Source organism: Rhinoraja longicauda, chromosome 3 (assembly GCF_053455715.1).
Source record: "Rhinoraja longicauda isolate Sanriku21f chromosome 3, sRhiLon1.1, whole genome shotgun sequence".
Classification (NCBI taxonomy): domain Eukaryota; kingdom Metazoa; phylum Chordata; class Chondrichthyes; order Rajiformes; family Arhynchobatidae; genus Rhinoraja; species Rhinoraja longicauda.
Window position 1 is genome coordinate 94,246,236 of NC_135955.1, and position 16,435 is coordinate 94,262,670.

At 50.2% G+C, this 16,435-nt stretch overlaps 1 protein-coding gene across 1 annotated transcript in view; it reads left to right on the forward strand.

The window, feature by feature from the left end:
• LOC144592273 (protein WWC2-like) overlaps positions 1-16,435 on the forward strand; it is a 92,412-nt gene that overhangs the window by 21,214 nt on the left and 54,763 nt on the right. Inside the window, exons 2-4 of the mRNA XM_078396802.1 lie at positions 6,344-6,453; positions 13,540-13,743; positions 15,289-15,365. Coding sequence (XP_078252928.1) covers positions 6,344-6,453; positions 13,540-13,743; positions 15,289-15,365 — 391 coding nt within the window. The remainder of the gene's footprint in view (positions 1-6,343; positions 6,454-13,539; positions 13,744-15,288; positions 15,366-16,435) is intronic.

Below are 16,435 nucleotides of genomic sequence, written 5' to 3' on the forward strand. Positions count from 1 at the left end.
AAGAGCCTGCTTCTGTGCTGTAAATCCAAACTAAACTAAACTAAGGTCTCAACCTGAAACAACACCTATTCCTTTCACCAGAGATGCTCAGTTGATTAGTAAGGGTGTCAGGGGTTATAGAAACATAGAAAATAGGTGCAGGAGGAGGCCATTCAGCCCTTCGAGCCAGCACCGCCATTCATTGTGATCATGGCTGATCATCCACAATCAATAACCCGTGCCTGCCTTCTCCCCATATCCCTTGATTCCACTAGCCGCTAGAGCTCTATCTAACTCTCTCTTAAATCCATCCAGTGATTTGGCCTCCACTTTGGCAGAGAATTCCACAAATTCACAACTCTCTGGGTGAAAAGGTTTCTTCCCACCTCAGTTTTAAATGGCCTCCCCTTTATTCTAAGACTGTGGCCCCTGGTTCTGGACTCGCCCAACACTGGGAACATTTTTCCTGCATCTAGCTTGTCCAGTCCTTTTATAATTTTGTTAATTTATGGGGAGAATGAGGTTGAGAGAGAAAGATAGATCAGCCATGATTGAAAGGCGGAGTAGACACGATGGGCCGAATGGCCTAATTCTGCCCCTACAACCTTTGAACACTGCTGCCTGACTTGCTAAATTATTCCAGTATTTTGTGTCTATCTTCAACTAAACTAAAGCTGCTGCATTACTCCAGAATTTGTCTCAACAGTTCCCGTTGTGCTTACAAATTTACTTCGGTCTTTCTAGGCAACCTGACATTTTACATTTACAGTCATCGGATTAATTAAACACTGCCTTCCATGGCAATAGCATTTTACTTTGTAGTTTTAGTGTTATTTGTGTAATAAGTTCATGTTCATAAGTGTTAGGAACAGAATTAGGCAATTTGGCCGATCAAGGTAGCGCAGCGCAGCGGTAGAGTTGCTGCTTTACAGCGAATGCAGCGCCGGAGACTCAGGTTCGATCCTGACTACGGGTGCTGCACTGTAAGGAGTTTGTACGTTCTCCCCGTGACCTGCGTGGGTTTTCTCCGAGATCTTCGGTTTCCTCCCACACTCCAAAGACGTACGGGTATGTAGGTTAATTTGACTGGGTAAATGTAAAAAAGATTGTCCCTAGTGTGTGTAGGATAGTGTTAATGTGCGGGGATCGCTGGGCGGCGCGGACTTGGTGGGCCGAAAAGGCCTGTTTCCGCGCTATATATATATGATATGATATGATATGAAGTCTACACTGCCATATCTCTCCCCATAACCCCTGATACCTGTACCAATCAAGAATCTATCTATCTCTGCCTTAACAATATTCACTGAAGGCCTCCATAGCCTTCTGTGGCAATAAATTCCACAGATTCACCAAGGGTTGCTAGCTATCTCATCCCAAATAAGGGACAAGGTGACGTCACCGCCCCACGACCCACGTGACCTCACCCAGCCAGCGGCCACGTGCTCCCGCTCCACCGATAACGACCGCCCTGGCTGGGAGGTGGGTTGCTAGGCAACCTCCGCTAGGCAGCGCCCAGACCTACATTGTCCGGACCTACAGCGTCCGGGCCTACAGCCTCCGGACCTACAGCCTCCGGACCTACAGCGTCCGGGCCTTCAGCGTCCGGACCTACAGCGTCCGGGCCTACAAAGCGTCCGGGCCTACCAAGCGTCCGGGCCTTCAGCGTCCGGGCCTACAGCGTCCAGGCCTACAGTGCCCCCGGGCCTAATGCGGGACAAGGGCGGTCCCGCACGGGACAAACCGATTTAGCCCAAAATACGAGATGTCCCGGCTAATACGGGACAGTTGGCAACCCTAGATTCACCACCCTCTGACCAAAGAAATTCCTCCTCATTTCCATCCTAAAGGAACATCCTTTTATTCTGAGGCTGTGCCCTCTGGTCCTAGACTCTCCCATCAGTGGAAACATCCTCTCCACATCCACTTATCCAGGCCTTTCACTATTCCAACTGTAATAAACTAAGACCCTTTAGCAGTTGTTGTGAGTTAGCACATTATTAGAAACCGATGTTGATCCGTGTCAAAGGCTTCACCCAGTTATTCATTAACCTTGGAGTTTAATATACAACAAAGTTGGAACTACCGTAGCGTGACTTTATGAATAATTTCTTAATGGTTCAGAGCACCAACGCTGCGTTGTAAACAAAGCCTTCTAGCTTAGTTTAATTTAGTTTAGTTTAAGTTTAATTTATTGTCATGTGTACTGAGGTACTAGGTGTGCCAACTTTCTAACGCCCAAATAAGGGACAAAATGTGAATTCACCGCCCCACGTGACCTCACCCATCCAGCGGCCACGTGCTCCCGCTCCACCAATGGCGGCCGCCCGGGCCGGGAGGCGGGTTGCTACGCAACCTCCATTAGGCGAACACACTCGGCCTTGCTCCCCGAACACACTCCGTTATCCTACACTGTCCCGGCCTACAGCGGCCCCCGGGCGTACAGTGCCCGGGCCTAATACGGGTCCCTGCGGGACAAACAAATTTAGCCCAAAATACGGGGTGTCCCGGTTAAAAGATTTTGTTGCGCGCTAACCAGTCAGCGGAAAGACAATGCATTGATTACACTGTACCTCGGTACACGTGACAATAAACGAAACTACAATGGATCCAATTACAGTGTACAGATACATGATAAGGGAATAACGTTTAGTGGAAGGTAAAGCCAGCAAAGTCCGATCAAAGATAGTCCGAGGGTCACCAATGAGGTAGATAGTAGTTCAGCACTGCTCTCTGGTTCAACAGCCCCGACCGCAGGTGAACAAAGAGGAAGGCGATTGAACTTTATTACCTTGCGAGGATTTGAGTTTAGGAACAGGGAGGTTCTGCTGCAGTTGTACAGGGCCTTGGTGAGACCGCACCTGGAGTATTGTGTGCAGTTTTGGTCTCTTAACCTGAGGAAAGACGTTCTTGCCTTAGAGGGAGTACAGAGAAGGTTCACCAGATTGATCCCTGGGATGGCGGGACTTGCATATGAGGAAAGACTGGATAGACTGGGCTTGTACTCGCTAGAATTTAGAAGACTGAGTGGGGATCTTATAGAAACATATAAAATTCTTAAGGGGTTGGAGAGGCTAGATGCGGGAAGATTGTTCCCGATGTTGGGGGAGTCCAGAACCAGGGGTCACAGCTTAAGGATAAGGGGGAAGTCTTTTAGGACCGAGATGAGAAAACATTTCTTCACACAGAGAGTGGTGAGTCTGTGGAATTCTCGGCCACAGAAGGTAGTTGAGGCCAGTTCATTGGCTATATTTAAGAGGGAGTTAGATGTGGCCCTTTTTGCTAAAGGGATCAGGGGGTATGGAGAGAAGGCAGGTACAGGCTACTGAGCTGGATGATCAGCCATGATCATATTGAATGGCGGTGCAGGCTCGAAGGGCCGAATGGCCTACTCCTGCACCTATTTTCTATGTTTCTATGTTTCTATGTCACAGTGAGGAATGTGGAATCCGCTGTGGTGGATGTTTATGTGAAATTTTATTTCATGTGTCTGTGTGTCTTGTTGCTTTTCACTTCGTATGGCTGTATGGTCACTCAAATTTCACTGTACCTTAATTGGTACACGTGACAATAAATTGATCTTGAAATCTTGGTTGTGGCTGGATGGTTGGGAAGAAACTTCTGACTGATCGGAGATTGTCGCAACTCAAAGGGCATGTTATTTTATTGCAGGTTGGAGTGATGTGCAGGGCATCAGGCATTCCAAGCATTCCACTTGTCTAATTTTTAACATTTATTGCGGATATTTATAACCCAGTTCAGATTCCAGCGGGCCAGGAATGCAGAAGCAAACAATGATTCTGTGCAGGGCAGTGTGCAGTCAGGAACAGCGCTCTCTGGCAGAAATGGTTTAGTTTAGTTTAGTGTCGAGATGCAGCGCAGAAACAGGCCCTTCGGCCCACCGGGTCAGCACCGACCAGCGATCCCCGCACATTAACACTATACTGCACACACCAGGGACACCAAACCAATTGACCTAGAAACCTGCACGTCTTTCCAGCGCGGGAGGAAACCGCAGATCTCGGAGAAAACCCACGCAGGGCACGGGGAGAACGTACAAACTCTGTACAGACAGCGCCTGCAGTCGAGATCGAACAAGGGGTCGCTGGCCCTGTGAGGTAGCACCTTTACCACCATGCCACAGTGTTGGAGGGATAGGATTAGGGTTGCCAACTGTCCAGTATTAGACAGGACATCCTGAATATTGGGCGAAATTGGTTTGTCCCGTACGGGACCGCCCTTGTCCCGTATTAGGGCCTGGGGGCGCTGTAGGCCTGGACAGTGTATGTCAGGACAGTGTTGGCCCGGACAGTGTAGGCCCGGACAGTGTAGGCCCGGAGAGTGTAGGTCAGGACTCTGTTGGCCCGGACACTGTAGACCCAGACAGTGTAGGCCCGGACACTGTAGACCCGGACAGTGTAGGTCCGGACAGTGTAGGCCTGGACAGTGTCGGCCCGGACAGTGTAGGTCCGGACACTCTAGGCCAGGATAGTGTAGGTCCGGACACTGTAGGCCCGGACAGTGTAGGCCCGGACAGTGTAGGTCCGGAGGCCCGTGCGCTGCCTAACGGAGGTTGCATAGCAACCCACCTCCCGGCCCGGGCGGCCACCATTGGTGGAGCGGGAGCACTTGGCCGCTGGTTCGGTGAGGTCACGTCACCTTGTCCCTTATTTGGGAGGGAGATAGTTGGCACCCCTAGATAGGATTAAAGAGGAATTCTCAGCAAAAGCACCCTTTACAATGAATCCTCCTCATCCTTGCATTGACATGGAACAGTACAGCAAAGCAACAGGCCCTTCGGCCCACAATATCTGTGCTGAACATGATGCCAACAGACACTAATCTCTTCTGTCTGCATTCCCTGTCCACTCCCATATACTAAAAGCCTCTGAAACACACTATCCTATCTGCCTCTACCACCATCCCTGACAGTGCGTACCAGGGCCTCACCAATCTCTGTGTAAAAAAAAACTCGCCCCTCACATCTCCATTAAACTTAGTCACTCTCACCCCAAAGCTGTGCCCTGTTACTTTTTGGCATTCCCACCCTGGGAGAAAGGGTCTGACTGACTACTTTAACTATTCCTCTTATAATTTAATATACTACTTTCAGTAAGGTCGCCAACTTTCTCACTCCCAAATAATGGACAAAAGGTGACGTCACCGCCCCGCGCCCCACGTGACCTCACCCAGCCAGCGGCCACACGCTCCCGCTCCACAAATGTAGGCCGGGAGGTGGGTTGCTATGCAACCTCTGTTAGGCGGCACCCAGGCTTGCTGGCCTACACTGTCCAGGCCTACAGAATCCGGGCCTACAGTTTCTGGGCCTACAGCAGTCCCCGGGCCTACAGTGTCCTGGCCTACAGCGTCTGGGCCTACAGCTTCTGGGCCTACAGCGGTCCCCGGGCCTACAGTGTCCTGGCCTACAGCGTCTGGGCCTACAGCGGTCCCCGGGCCTACAGTGTCCTGGCCTACAGCGTCTGGGCCTACAGAACTCCCCAGGCCTAATACGGGACAAGGGCGGTCCCGTACGCCCAAAATACGGGATGTCCCGGCTAACAGGGGACAGTTGGCAACCCTTACTATCAAGTCTCCCTCCAATCACTGACCCTCCAGAGAAAACAAGTTTCTCCCATCGCTCCTCTTAACTAGTACGCTCTAATGCAGTCATCATTCAGTACCACTGCATTCCCTCTCTCCACCCCCCCCCCCTCCTCCCCCACCCTAGTCGGCCTACTAGTTCCACTGTCAGGGGTTATGGGGAGAATGCAGGATAATGGGGTTAGGAGGGAAAAAATAGATCAGCCATGAATGAATGATGGAGTAAACTTGATGGGCCGAATGGCCTAATTCTACTCGCATCAATTATGACCTTATGACCTTAAAAATATCCATTGGCAGTCTCCATAGTCGTCTGTGGCAGATAATTTCACAGATTCAACACCCTCTGACTAAAGGAATTCCTCCTCATCTCATTCCTAAAGGAACGTACTTTAATTCTCAGCGGGTCAGGCAGCATCTCTGGAGAACATGGATAGGTGACATTTCACAGAGTGCTGGAGTAACTCAGCGAGTCAGGCAGCATCTCTGGAGAGAAGGAACGGGTGACGTTTCAGGTCGAGACCCTTCTTCAGACTGATGTCGGGGGAGGCGGGCGGGACAAAGATAGGATGTAGTCGGAGACAGGAAGACTGGTGGGAGAACTAGGAAAGGGGAGATGATTGAGAGGGAAAACAGGGACTATCTGAAGTTAGAGAAGTCAATGATCATACCGCTGGGGTGTAAACTACCCAAGCAAAATATGAGGTGCTGTTGCTCCATCTGTAATCGTTTCCTACACACTGATGATTTGTATGTATTTCAGGTTTACGAAACCTCTGACGTTTGCCGATTGTGTGGGCGATGAGCTCCCCCTGGGCTGGGAAGACGCCTATGATGCACAGATTGGCATCTTTTACATTGACCACATCAACAGTAAGTGCTTCCTGTACGGGCTTTTCCTCTGGCCCTCCCTCAACATTGTAACTTGCACCTGCCTTCAATGGAGGGTGGCACGTAGGGTTACCAACTGTCCCGTATTAGTCGGGACATCCCCTACTTTGGGCTAAATTGGTTTGTCCCGTACGGGACCGCCCTTGTCCTGTATTAGGCCCGAGGGGCGCTGTAGGCCCGGACACTGTGGGCCCGGACAGTGTAGGCCCAGACACTGTAGGCCCGGATGCTGTAGGCCCGGACACTGTAGGCCCAGACGGCGCTGTAGGTCCGGACGCTGTATGCCCGGACACTGTAGGTCCGGACGCTGTAGGTCCGGACGCTGTATGCCCGGACGCTGCAGGCCCGGACACTGCAGGCCCGGACACTGCAGGCCCGGACACTGCAGGCCCGGACACTGCAGGCCCGGACACTGCAGGCCCGGACACTGTAGGCCCGGACACTGTAGGCCCAGACACTGTAGGCCCTGACACTGTAGGCCTAGACACTGTAGGCCCGGACACTGTACAGTTTTGCTTCTGGTCTTTGATTGGATCGCAAACAATGACAATTAATACCTGTAACAATCTGAAGGAAAAGCAATGGTGTAGACATTACCGCCCAGCGGTTGAGTTGCTGCCTCACAACGCCAGAGACCCAGGCTCCACTCTGACTACGGGTGCTGTCTGTACGGAGTTTGTACGTTCTCCCCGTGACCTGCGAGGGTTTTCTCTGGGTGCCCTGGTTTCCCCCCACACTCCAAAGACGTGCAGGTTTGTAGGTTAATTGGCTTTAGTTGAAATTGTAAATTGTCCCTAGTGTGTGTGTAGGATAGTGCTCGTGTGCAGGGATGGCTGGTCGGCGTTTCCACGTTGTATCTCTAAGCTAAACTAAACGAAACTAAACTCCAATGACGTGCATGTTTGTAGGTTAATTGGCTTTGGTAGAAATTGTCCCGAGTGTGTGTAGGATAGTGCTAGTAAACGGGGTGATCTCTGGGCCGAAGGGCCTCTCTCTGTGCTGTGTCTCTCAATTCTAAATTCTCCCTGCTGTTTTCAAGAGCTGAAAGGTTTAGCAGGGTGGAGTTCGAAGAGTTGTAACTCAGATTCCTGCGTCGTTGCATTACCAGGAAGGACTTGCCTTTGAGAAGGTTGAAAGGCAGGTCAAGTGTAACATACCAGATGTCAACAGAATAAAGCACCCTTTAATCCGTCTGGATGGAATGTAAGTTGCTGCAATGCTCTGATCCACGTTTGTGGTTTCCAGAAGAATGTAACGTCGAACATTCTCACATTCATGCTGGAGTAACTCAGCAGGTCAGGCAGCATCTCGGGAGAGAAGGAATGGGTGACGTTTCGGGTCGAGACCCTTCTTCAGACTGATGTCAGGGGTGCGGGACAAAGGAAGGATATAGGTGGAGACAGGAAGATAGAGGGAGATCTGGGAAGGAGGAGGGGAAGGGAGGGACAGAGGAGCTATCTGAAGTTGGAGAAGTCGACGTTCATACCACCGGGCTGCAAACTGCCCAGGCGAAATATGAGGTGCTGCTCCTCCAATTTCCGGCGGGCCTCACTATGGCACTGGAGGAGGCCCATGACAGAAAGGTCAGACTGGGAATGGGAGGGGGAGTTAAAGTGCTGGGCCACCGGGAGATCAGTTCTGTTAATGCGGACCGAGCGCAGGTGTTCAGCGAAGCGATCGCCGAGCCTGCGCTTGGTTTCGCCGATATAAAGAAGTTGACATCTAGAGCAGCGGATGCAATAGATGAGGTTGGAGGAGGTGCAGGTGAACCTCTGTCTCACCTGGAAAGACTGTTTGGGTCCTTGGATGGAGTTGAGGCTCGGTCCGCATTAACCAAGCGCAGGCTCGGCGATCGCTTCGCTGAACAACTGCGCTCGGTCCGCATTAACAAAACTGATCTCCCGGTGGCCAAGCACTTTAACTCCCCCTCCCATTCCCAGTCTGACCTTTCTGTCATGGGCCTCCTCCAGTGCCATAGTGAGGCCCACCGGAAATTGGAGGAGCAGCACCTCATATTTCGTGACAATAATAAACCTAAATCTAGACCTTGGGGAAAGTGGCGCAGCGGTAGAGTTGCTGCCTCACAGCGCCAGAGACCCGGGTTCCATCCTGACCACAGGTGCTGTCTATACGGAGTTTGTACGTTCTCCACGTGACCTCGTGGGTTTTCTCCAGGAGCTCCGGGTTTCCTTCCACATCCCAAAGGCGTGCAGGTTTGTAGGTTTATTAGCTTTGGTGAAATTGTAAAATGGCCCTAGTGTGTAGGATTAGCGGGGTGATCGCTGGTCGGTGTGGACTCGGTGGGCCGCAGGGCCTGTTTCCGCGCTGCATCTCAAAACTAAAATTAAATGAATGTTTTCCTTCCTTTGCTGAAGGGCGTCGTTGATTCTGAGTGCTTCCAATTTCTGTCTTATCCCAAGCGCAGTTTAGTTTAGTTTAGTTAACATAGAAACACAGAAAATAGGTGCAGGAGGAGGCCATTCGGCCCTTCGAGCCGGCACCGCCGTTCATTGTGATCATGGCTGATCACCCACAATCAGTAACCCGTGCCTGCCTTCTCCCCATATCCCTTGATTCCACTAGCCCCCAGAGCTCTATCTAACTCTCTCAAATTCATCCAGTGATTTGGCCTCCACTGCCCTCTGTGGCAGAGAATTCCACAAATTCACAACTCTCTGGGTGAAAAAGTTCCTTCTTACCTCAGTTTTAAATGGGCTCCCCTTTATTCTTAGACTGTGTGGCCCCTGGTTCTGGACTCACCCAACATTGGGAACATTTTTCCTGCATCTAGCTTGTCCAGTCCTTTTATAATTTTATATGTCTCTATAGTTTACTTTAGAGATACAGCGTGGAAATGGGTCCGGTCGGTTGAAGGGCCTGTTTCCGCGCTGCGTCGTTAAGTCTAAAGGCTCGTGGTCGAAAGCCGCGTTTCTCGACCGGGTTTCCCAGGTGCCCTAGGGTTCCGCAAAAGGTCGACAGTGGTTACGCGAGAGGTCGCTAGGGGTTATGCGAGAGGTCGCTAGGGGTTCCCAGGAGCGCTAGGGTTCTGTTAGAGGTCGCAAGGGGTTACGCGAGAGGTCGCTAGGGGTTCCGCAAGAGGTCGCTAGGGGCTCCGCGAGAGGTCGCTAGGGGTTCCTCGAGAGGTCGCTAGGGGTTACGCAAGAGGCCGCTAGGGGTGACGCAAGAGGTCGCTAGGGGTTACGCGAGAGGTCGCTAGGGGTTCCAAGGAGCACTAGCGTTCCGCGAGAGGTCGCTAGGGTTCCGAGAGAGGTCGCTAGGGGTTACACGAGAGGTCGCTAGGGGATCCGCAAGAGGTCGCTAGGAGTTCCCAGGAGCGCTAGGGTTACGCGAGAGGTCGTTATGGGTTCCGCGAGAAATAGTAAACAGGCGAATCGTACGTAAATGCATTTTTGAGTCATTTTTGTGTTTTGCATTGTAAATAAACTTGAGAAAAACGCAAGTTATTTTTTGCTGAAACCAGTTATCAGAAAAATATATTATGTTTGCCTTATGAACTATAAGTTTATGAAAGAGAAAGAGAAAGAGAGAGATTAATAAAGAGATACTGGACCAAGTGGACCCATTGGGCCCAAACCTTTCCTGCATTGGTGCAGCACCCTCTCCTTCCCTCTGCCCCCTCCACTCCCCCCTCCCCCCCACTCCCCCCTCCCTCTCCCCACCTTCCCTCCCCCACCATCCCTCCCCCCTCCCTTCTCCCTCCCCTCACCTCCCCTTCCCATCCTCTGTCCCTCCCTCCCCTCTCCCCCACTCCCTCCCCCCACCTCTCCTCCCCTCTCCTCCCCCTCCACTCATCCCTCGCCCCGACTTCCCCCTCCCTCTCCCCACCCTCCCTCCCCCATCCCCACTCCCCCCCACCTCCCCTCCCCCCTCCTCTCTCCCCCCCACCCCTCCCTCCCCCCTCCTCCTCCCTGCCCCTCCCTCCCTTGGAGATAAATGTAACCTTTAAAATGTGAATATCTTTGAAAATATAACACCGATTTCAATGAAACTTCTTCCATTAGCACCAAAGGGACGACGGTGAGCAAGGTGGGCCTAGAATTGTCGCGCTATCGTGTACCGTTTTGGCTGTAGTTCAGGAACAAACAAACAAACAAACGAGAGTTTGAGTATATAGATGATAATTTTTATGTCGGAGTTCCCTGAGAGATGAAAACTATTTCAAGGGTTCTGCAAGGGTAAGAGGGTTGAGAAACGCTGGTCTAGAGGCTGTCAAAGCAAGGTCATTGTGTGCACGCTGCAGATTGCTGGTGGTGTTACGGTCTCTCCCTCTCAAAGCCTGATTTATAGGTTCTCTGGCTGCCAACACCAATAATCTATGCCCTTCCTGAAAGGAAGGAGAGAAGGTGCTGCCTTTCAGGCTGTGACACAACATCAATTTAACTTCTCAACGACTTTTATCAGGGGAATCCTTATTCCAACTGCAGAATGGGAATTCTACATCCGTCCCGGTTTCCTTTGGCCGTGAATAGTATCAGTGCGTAACACCCACGATACACACGATTAATCCTGCTGATTATTCAGGCAGTGCTGTTCCAGCTATGATGAAGGGTCTCGACCCGAAACGCCACCCATTCCTTCTCTCCAGAGATGCTGCCTGACCCGCTGAGTTACTCCACCATTTGAATGAATGAATGAATGAATGAATAAGTTTATTGGCCAAGTATGTGCAGATACAAGGAATGTGCCTTGGTGCTCCGCTCACAAATGACAACACAAACATACAGTTAACAATTAAGAATAAAGCATAAACACATCAAAACAATAAGGATACAACATTACGGTCTAAACATGTGGGTGAAAATGAACCAGAGCAAAAAAGAGACTACAGACTTTGGTTGTTGAGTAGAGCTACCACTCGTGGAGAGAAGCTGTTTTGATGTCTGGCTGTGGCTGCTTTGACAGTCCGGAGTCGCCTTCCAGAGGGAAGTGCTTCAAAGAGTTTGTGGCCAGGGTGAGAGGGGTCAGAGATGATCTTGCCCGCTCGCTTCCTGGCCCTTGCAGTGTACAGTTCGTCAATGGGGGGGAGGTTGCAGCCAAGGTTTGCGTCTATCCTAAGTTAACTTAGTTATCTTGGTTAACACAGATTAATTAACTAAAATTACTTAATGGTATGAACATAGAGGGTGTGAGCTATAGGGAGAGGTTGAGTAGGCTGGGTCTCTATTCCATGGAGCGCAGGAGGATGAGGGGTGATCTTATAGAGGTGTACAAAATCATGAGAGGAATAGATCGGGTAGATGCACGACTCTCACCTTGTCCCGTATTTGGGAGTGAGATAGTTGGCAACCCTAGATGTGACTGCCTCTGCAATTGTCCGGAAAACTAACAAAGAATGTATGACTCGGACCCACCAGGCAAATGATTTCTGCATGAACAAGGGACCGCACTCTGCCTCTGAGTAGGTTTTACAACAGTAGGTGAATCACAGGATGTAGTTAGTCTGGTGAGAACACAACGCTGAAATCCTTTAGGCTTTAGACTACAGATTAACAGCGTGGAAATAGGCCCTTCAGCCCACCGAGTCTGCACCGACCAGCGATCACCCGGTACACTGGCACTATCCTACACACACTAGGGACAATGTACAATTTACAGAGGCCATTTAACCTACAAAAAAAGAAACTGCAGATGTTGGTATACTATAAAAGACACAAAGTGCTGGAGTAACTCAGCGGGTCAGGCAGCATCTCTGGAGAACATGGATAGGTGATGTTTCACAGAGTGCTGGAGTAACTCAGCGGGTCAGGCAGCATCTCTGGAGAACATGGATAGGTGACGATTTGGGTTGGGACCCTTCTTCAGACTACATGCAGATATAGGACACCGGCCAACAATGTCCCAGCTACACTAGTCCCACTTGCCTGCGCTTGGTCCATATCCCTCCAAAACCTGTCTTATCCATGTACCTGTCCAACTTTTTCTTAAACGATGGGATAGTCCCAGCCTCAACTACCTCCTCTGGCAGCTCGTTCCATACACCCACCACCCTCTGTGTGAAAAAGTTACCCTTCAGGTTCCTATTAAATCTTTACCCCCTTCACCATGAACCTATGTCCTCTGGTCCTCGATTCCCCTACTCTGGGCAAGAGACTCTGTGCATCTACCCAATCTATTCCTCTCATGATTTTGTATACCACGATAAGGTCACCCCTCTTCCCCCTGCGCTCCAAGGAATAGAGTCCCAGCCTGCTCAACCTCTCCCTATAGCTCAGACTCTTGAGTCCTGGCAACATCTTCGAAAATGTGCCCTTTCCAGCTTTACAACATATTTCCTATTACATGGTGCCCTGAACTGAACACAATACTCTAAATGTGGTCTCACCAACGTCTTATACAACTGCAACATGATTCACCAACTTCTAAACCCAATACTCTAACTGATGAAGGCCAATGTGCCAAAAGCCTTTCCCACCACCCCATCTACCTGTGACGCCATTTTCAACGAACTATATCCCTGCACTCCTAGATCCCTCTGCTCTACAACACTTCTCAGAGCCCTACCATTCACTGTGTAGGCTCCTGCCCATGCTAGACACCAAAATGCAACACCTCACATTTCTCTGTGTTAAAAGGGAGGAGGAGAACTTATTCAAAGTGGGCACAGCTTGTGGAGATTTTGTGGTTGGGTTGTCAGAATGCGGAGACAAGGGGCTGCAGATGCTGGTGGCAAGTTGGGATGAAGGGCCTGCTTCCATGCTGTGTGCCTCTATGACCCTATGAGTCTATGGCAGAGATTTGGTGGGAAATGGGCTAAATGCAGGCAGGTGGGGCTAGAGTTGATGGGAAATGTTGGTTGGTGTGGACAGGTTGGGCCGAAGGGCCTGTTTCCAAGCTCTGTGAATCCATGACATGGGACGGCACGGTGGCGCAGCGGTAGAGTTGCTGCCTTACAGCGAATGCAGCGCCGGAGACCCGGGTTCCATCCGGACTGCGGGTGCTGTCTGTACGGAGTTTGTACGTTCTCCCCGTGACCTGTGTGGGTTTTCTCTGAGATCATTGGGAGTGGATGGAGCATGTTGGTCGCCAAGCCTGATCTTCCCGTTTCAGAGACGACGCAGCTGGAGGACCCGCGGGCGTGGTGGCGGAAGGAGCAGGGGCGGATGCTGAAGGACTACCTGGCGGTGGCCGAGGATGCCCTGGGCACTCAGAAGGAGCTCTACCAGGTGAAGGAGCAGAGACTGGCTCTGGCCATCGGCGAGTACGTGCGTCTCAACGACGTGTGGAGGGAGAAGACCAACTCACGCACCAGCTGTGAGTACAGGCGGAGTGTCGTGGTCACAGAGCGCGGAAACAGGCCCCCCATCTCCACTAGTCCCATCTCCACTAGTCCCATCTCCACTAGTCCCATCTCCACTAGTCCCATCTACACTAGTCCCATCTACACTAGTCCCATCTACACTAGTCCCATCTCCACTAGTCCCATCTACACTAGTCCCATCTATACTATTCCCATCTCCACTCGTCCCATCTCCCTGCATTTGGCCCATATCCCTCTACACATTTGCTATCCATGTCATCGAGTCATAGAGCACGGAAACAGGCCCCTCGGCCCAACCCACCAACATGCCCCATGCTCTGGTTCTCGATTCATCTACTCAGGGCAAGAGACTCTATGCGTCTACTAGTTCTAGTGCTCGTGGACATCGGCTTTTCCTTTTCAAGGGGCACACAGACATAGCTTGAAGGTGAAGGGGGAAACGTTTAATAGGAATCTGAGGGGTAACTTTTTTACACAAAGGGTGGTGGGTGTATGGAACAAGCTGCCGGAGGAGGTTGTTGAAGCAGGGATGAACACAACGTTTAAGAAACATTTAGACAGGTACATGAATAGGACAGGTTTCGAGGGGTATGGACCAACTCTTAGGTTCTTAGGTTTAGGCTTATTACTGTCACCGACCACCTGTACGGATGTACAGTGAAAAGCTTTATTTTGCATGCTATCCAAACAGATCCGATATGTTCTACATAAATACAATCACGTCAAACTCAAGTTCAATCGGTGGGGCAAAGGGGAAAATACAGAGTGCAGAATATAGTTCTCAGCATTGTAGTGTTTCTATTTGGGTGGTCACGGTGGCGCAGCGGTATAGTTGATGCCTCAAAGCACCAGAGACCCAGGTTTGATCCTGACTCCGGGTGCTGTCTGTACGGAGTTTGTACGTTCTCCCCGTGACCTGCGTGGGTTTTCTCCGGGTGCTCCGGTTTCCTCCCAGTGTTTAATTGTCCCGGTGTGTTAGGACGTGCGGGGATCGCCGGTCGGCGCGGATTCGGTGGGCCGAAGGACCTGTTTCCATGCTGTATCTCTAAACGAAACGAAACAAAACTAAACTAGACTAAACTAAACTAAACTAAACTAAACTAAACTAAACTAAACTAAACTATTCTAAACTAAACTAAACTATTCTAAACTATTCTAAACTAAACTAAACTATTCTAAACTATTCTAAACTAAACTAAACTAAACTATCCTAAACTGAACTATTCTAAACTATTCTAAACTAAACTAAACTAAACTAAACTAAACTATACTAAACTATTCTAAACTAAACTAAACTATTCTAAACTAAACTAAACCAAACCGGTGCATGGCTAGGATAGATTTAGAGGGATATGGGCCAAACGCAGGCAGGTGGGACTAGTATAGATGGGGCATGTTGGTCGGCATTGGCATGTTGGGCTGAAGGGCCTGTTTTCACACTGTAGGAGTCTATAACTCATCAAAAGATACAAATGGTAAAATGCATCTGTAAAGTGTGGACTTCGGCAGTGAATTTATTCCTATTGTTTGTGTTACAGTGTTGTCAGCATCGTCATCCAGCACTAAATACGATCCTGATATCCTGAAGGCTGAAGTAATGACCACAAAGGTCCGGGTAAGATAAACAGACGCCAGGAATCCCACAGATTCACCGCCCTCTGACTAAAGAAATTCCTCCTCATCTCCTTCCCAAAGGTACGGTCCCTTTATTCTGAGGTTGTACCCTCTGGTCCTGGACTCTCCCACTAGTGGAATCGTCCTCTCCACATCCACTCTACTCAGGCCTTGCACTATTTGTTAAGTTTCCACGAGGTCCCCCCTCATTCTTCTAAACTCCAGCGAGTACAGGCCCAGTGCCGACAAACGCCCCATGCCTGACATGATGCCAACATTTATGCTAATCCCATTTCCCTGCTTTAGAACATAGGGGTTGGACAGGCTAGATGCAGGAAGATTATTCCCGATGTTGGGGAAGTCCAGAACAAAGGGTCACAGTTTAAGGATAAGGGGGAAGTCTTTTAGGACAGAGATGAGAATGTTTTTTTTCACACAGAGTGGTGAATCTGTGGAATTCTCTGCCACAGAAGGTAGTTGAGGCCAGTTCATTGGCTATATTTAAGAGGGAGTTAGTTGTGGCCCTTGTGGCTAAAGGGGTCAGGGGGTATGGAGAGAAGGCAGGTACGGGATACTGAGTTGGATGATCAGCCATAATCATAATGAATGGCGGTGCAGGCTCGAAGGGCCGAATGGCCTACTCCTGCACCTATTTTCTATGTTTCTATGTTTCTATAGAACCAAGAGCATTACACCATTTGGGCGGCACGGTGGCGCAGTGGTAGAGTTGCCGCCTTACAGCGAATGCAGCGCCGGAGACCCGGCTTCTATCCCGACTACGGGTGCTGTCTGTACGGAGTTTGTACGTTCTCCCCGTGACCTGCGTGGGTTTTCCCCGAGATCTTCTCTTTCTTCCCACACTCCAGAGACGTGCAGGTTTGTAGGTTAATTGGCTTGGTAAATGTAAAAATTGTCCCTAGTGTGCATAGGACTCCCCCAACATTGGGAACATGTTTCCCACATCTAGCTTGTCCAGTCCTTTTATAATTTAATACGTCTCTATAAGATCCCCTCTCATCCTTCTAAATTCCAGTGAATACAAGCCCCAGTCTTTCCAATCTTTCCTCATGT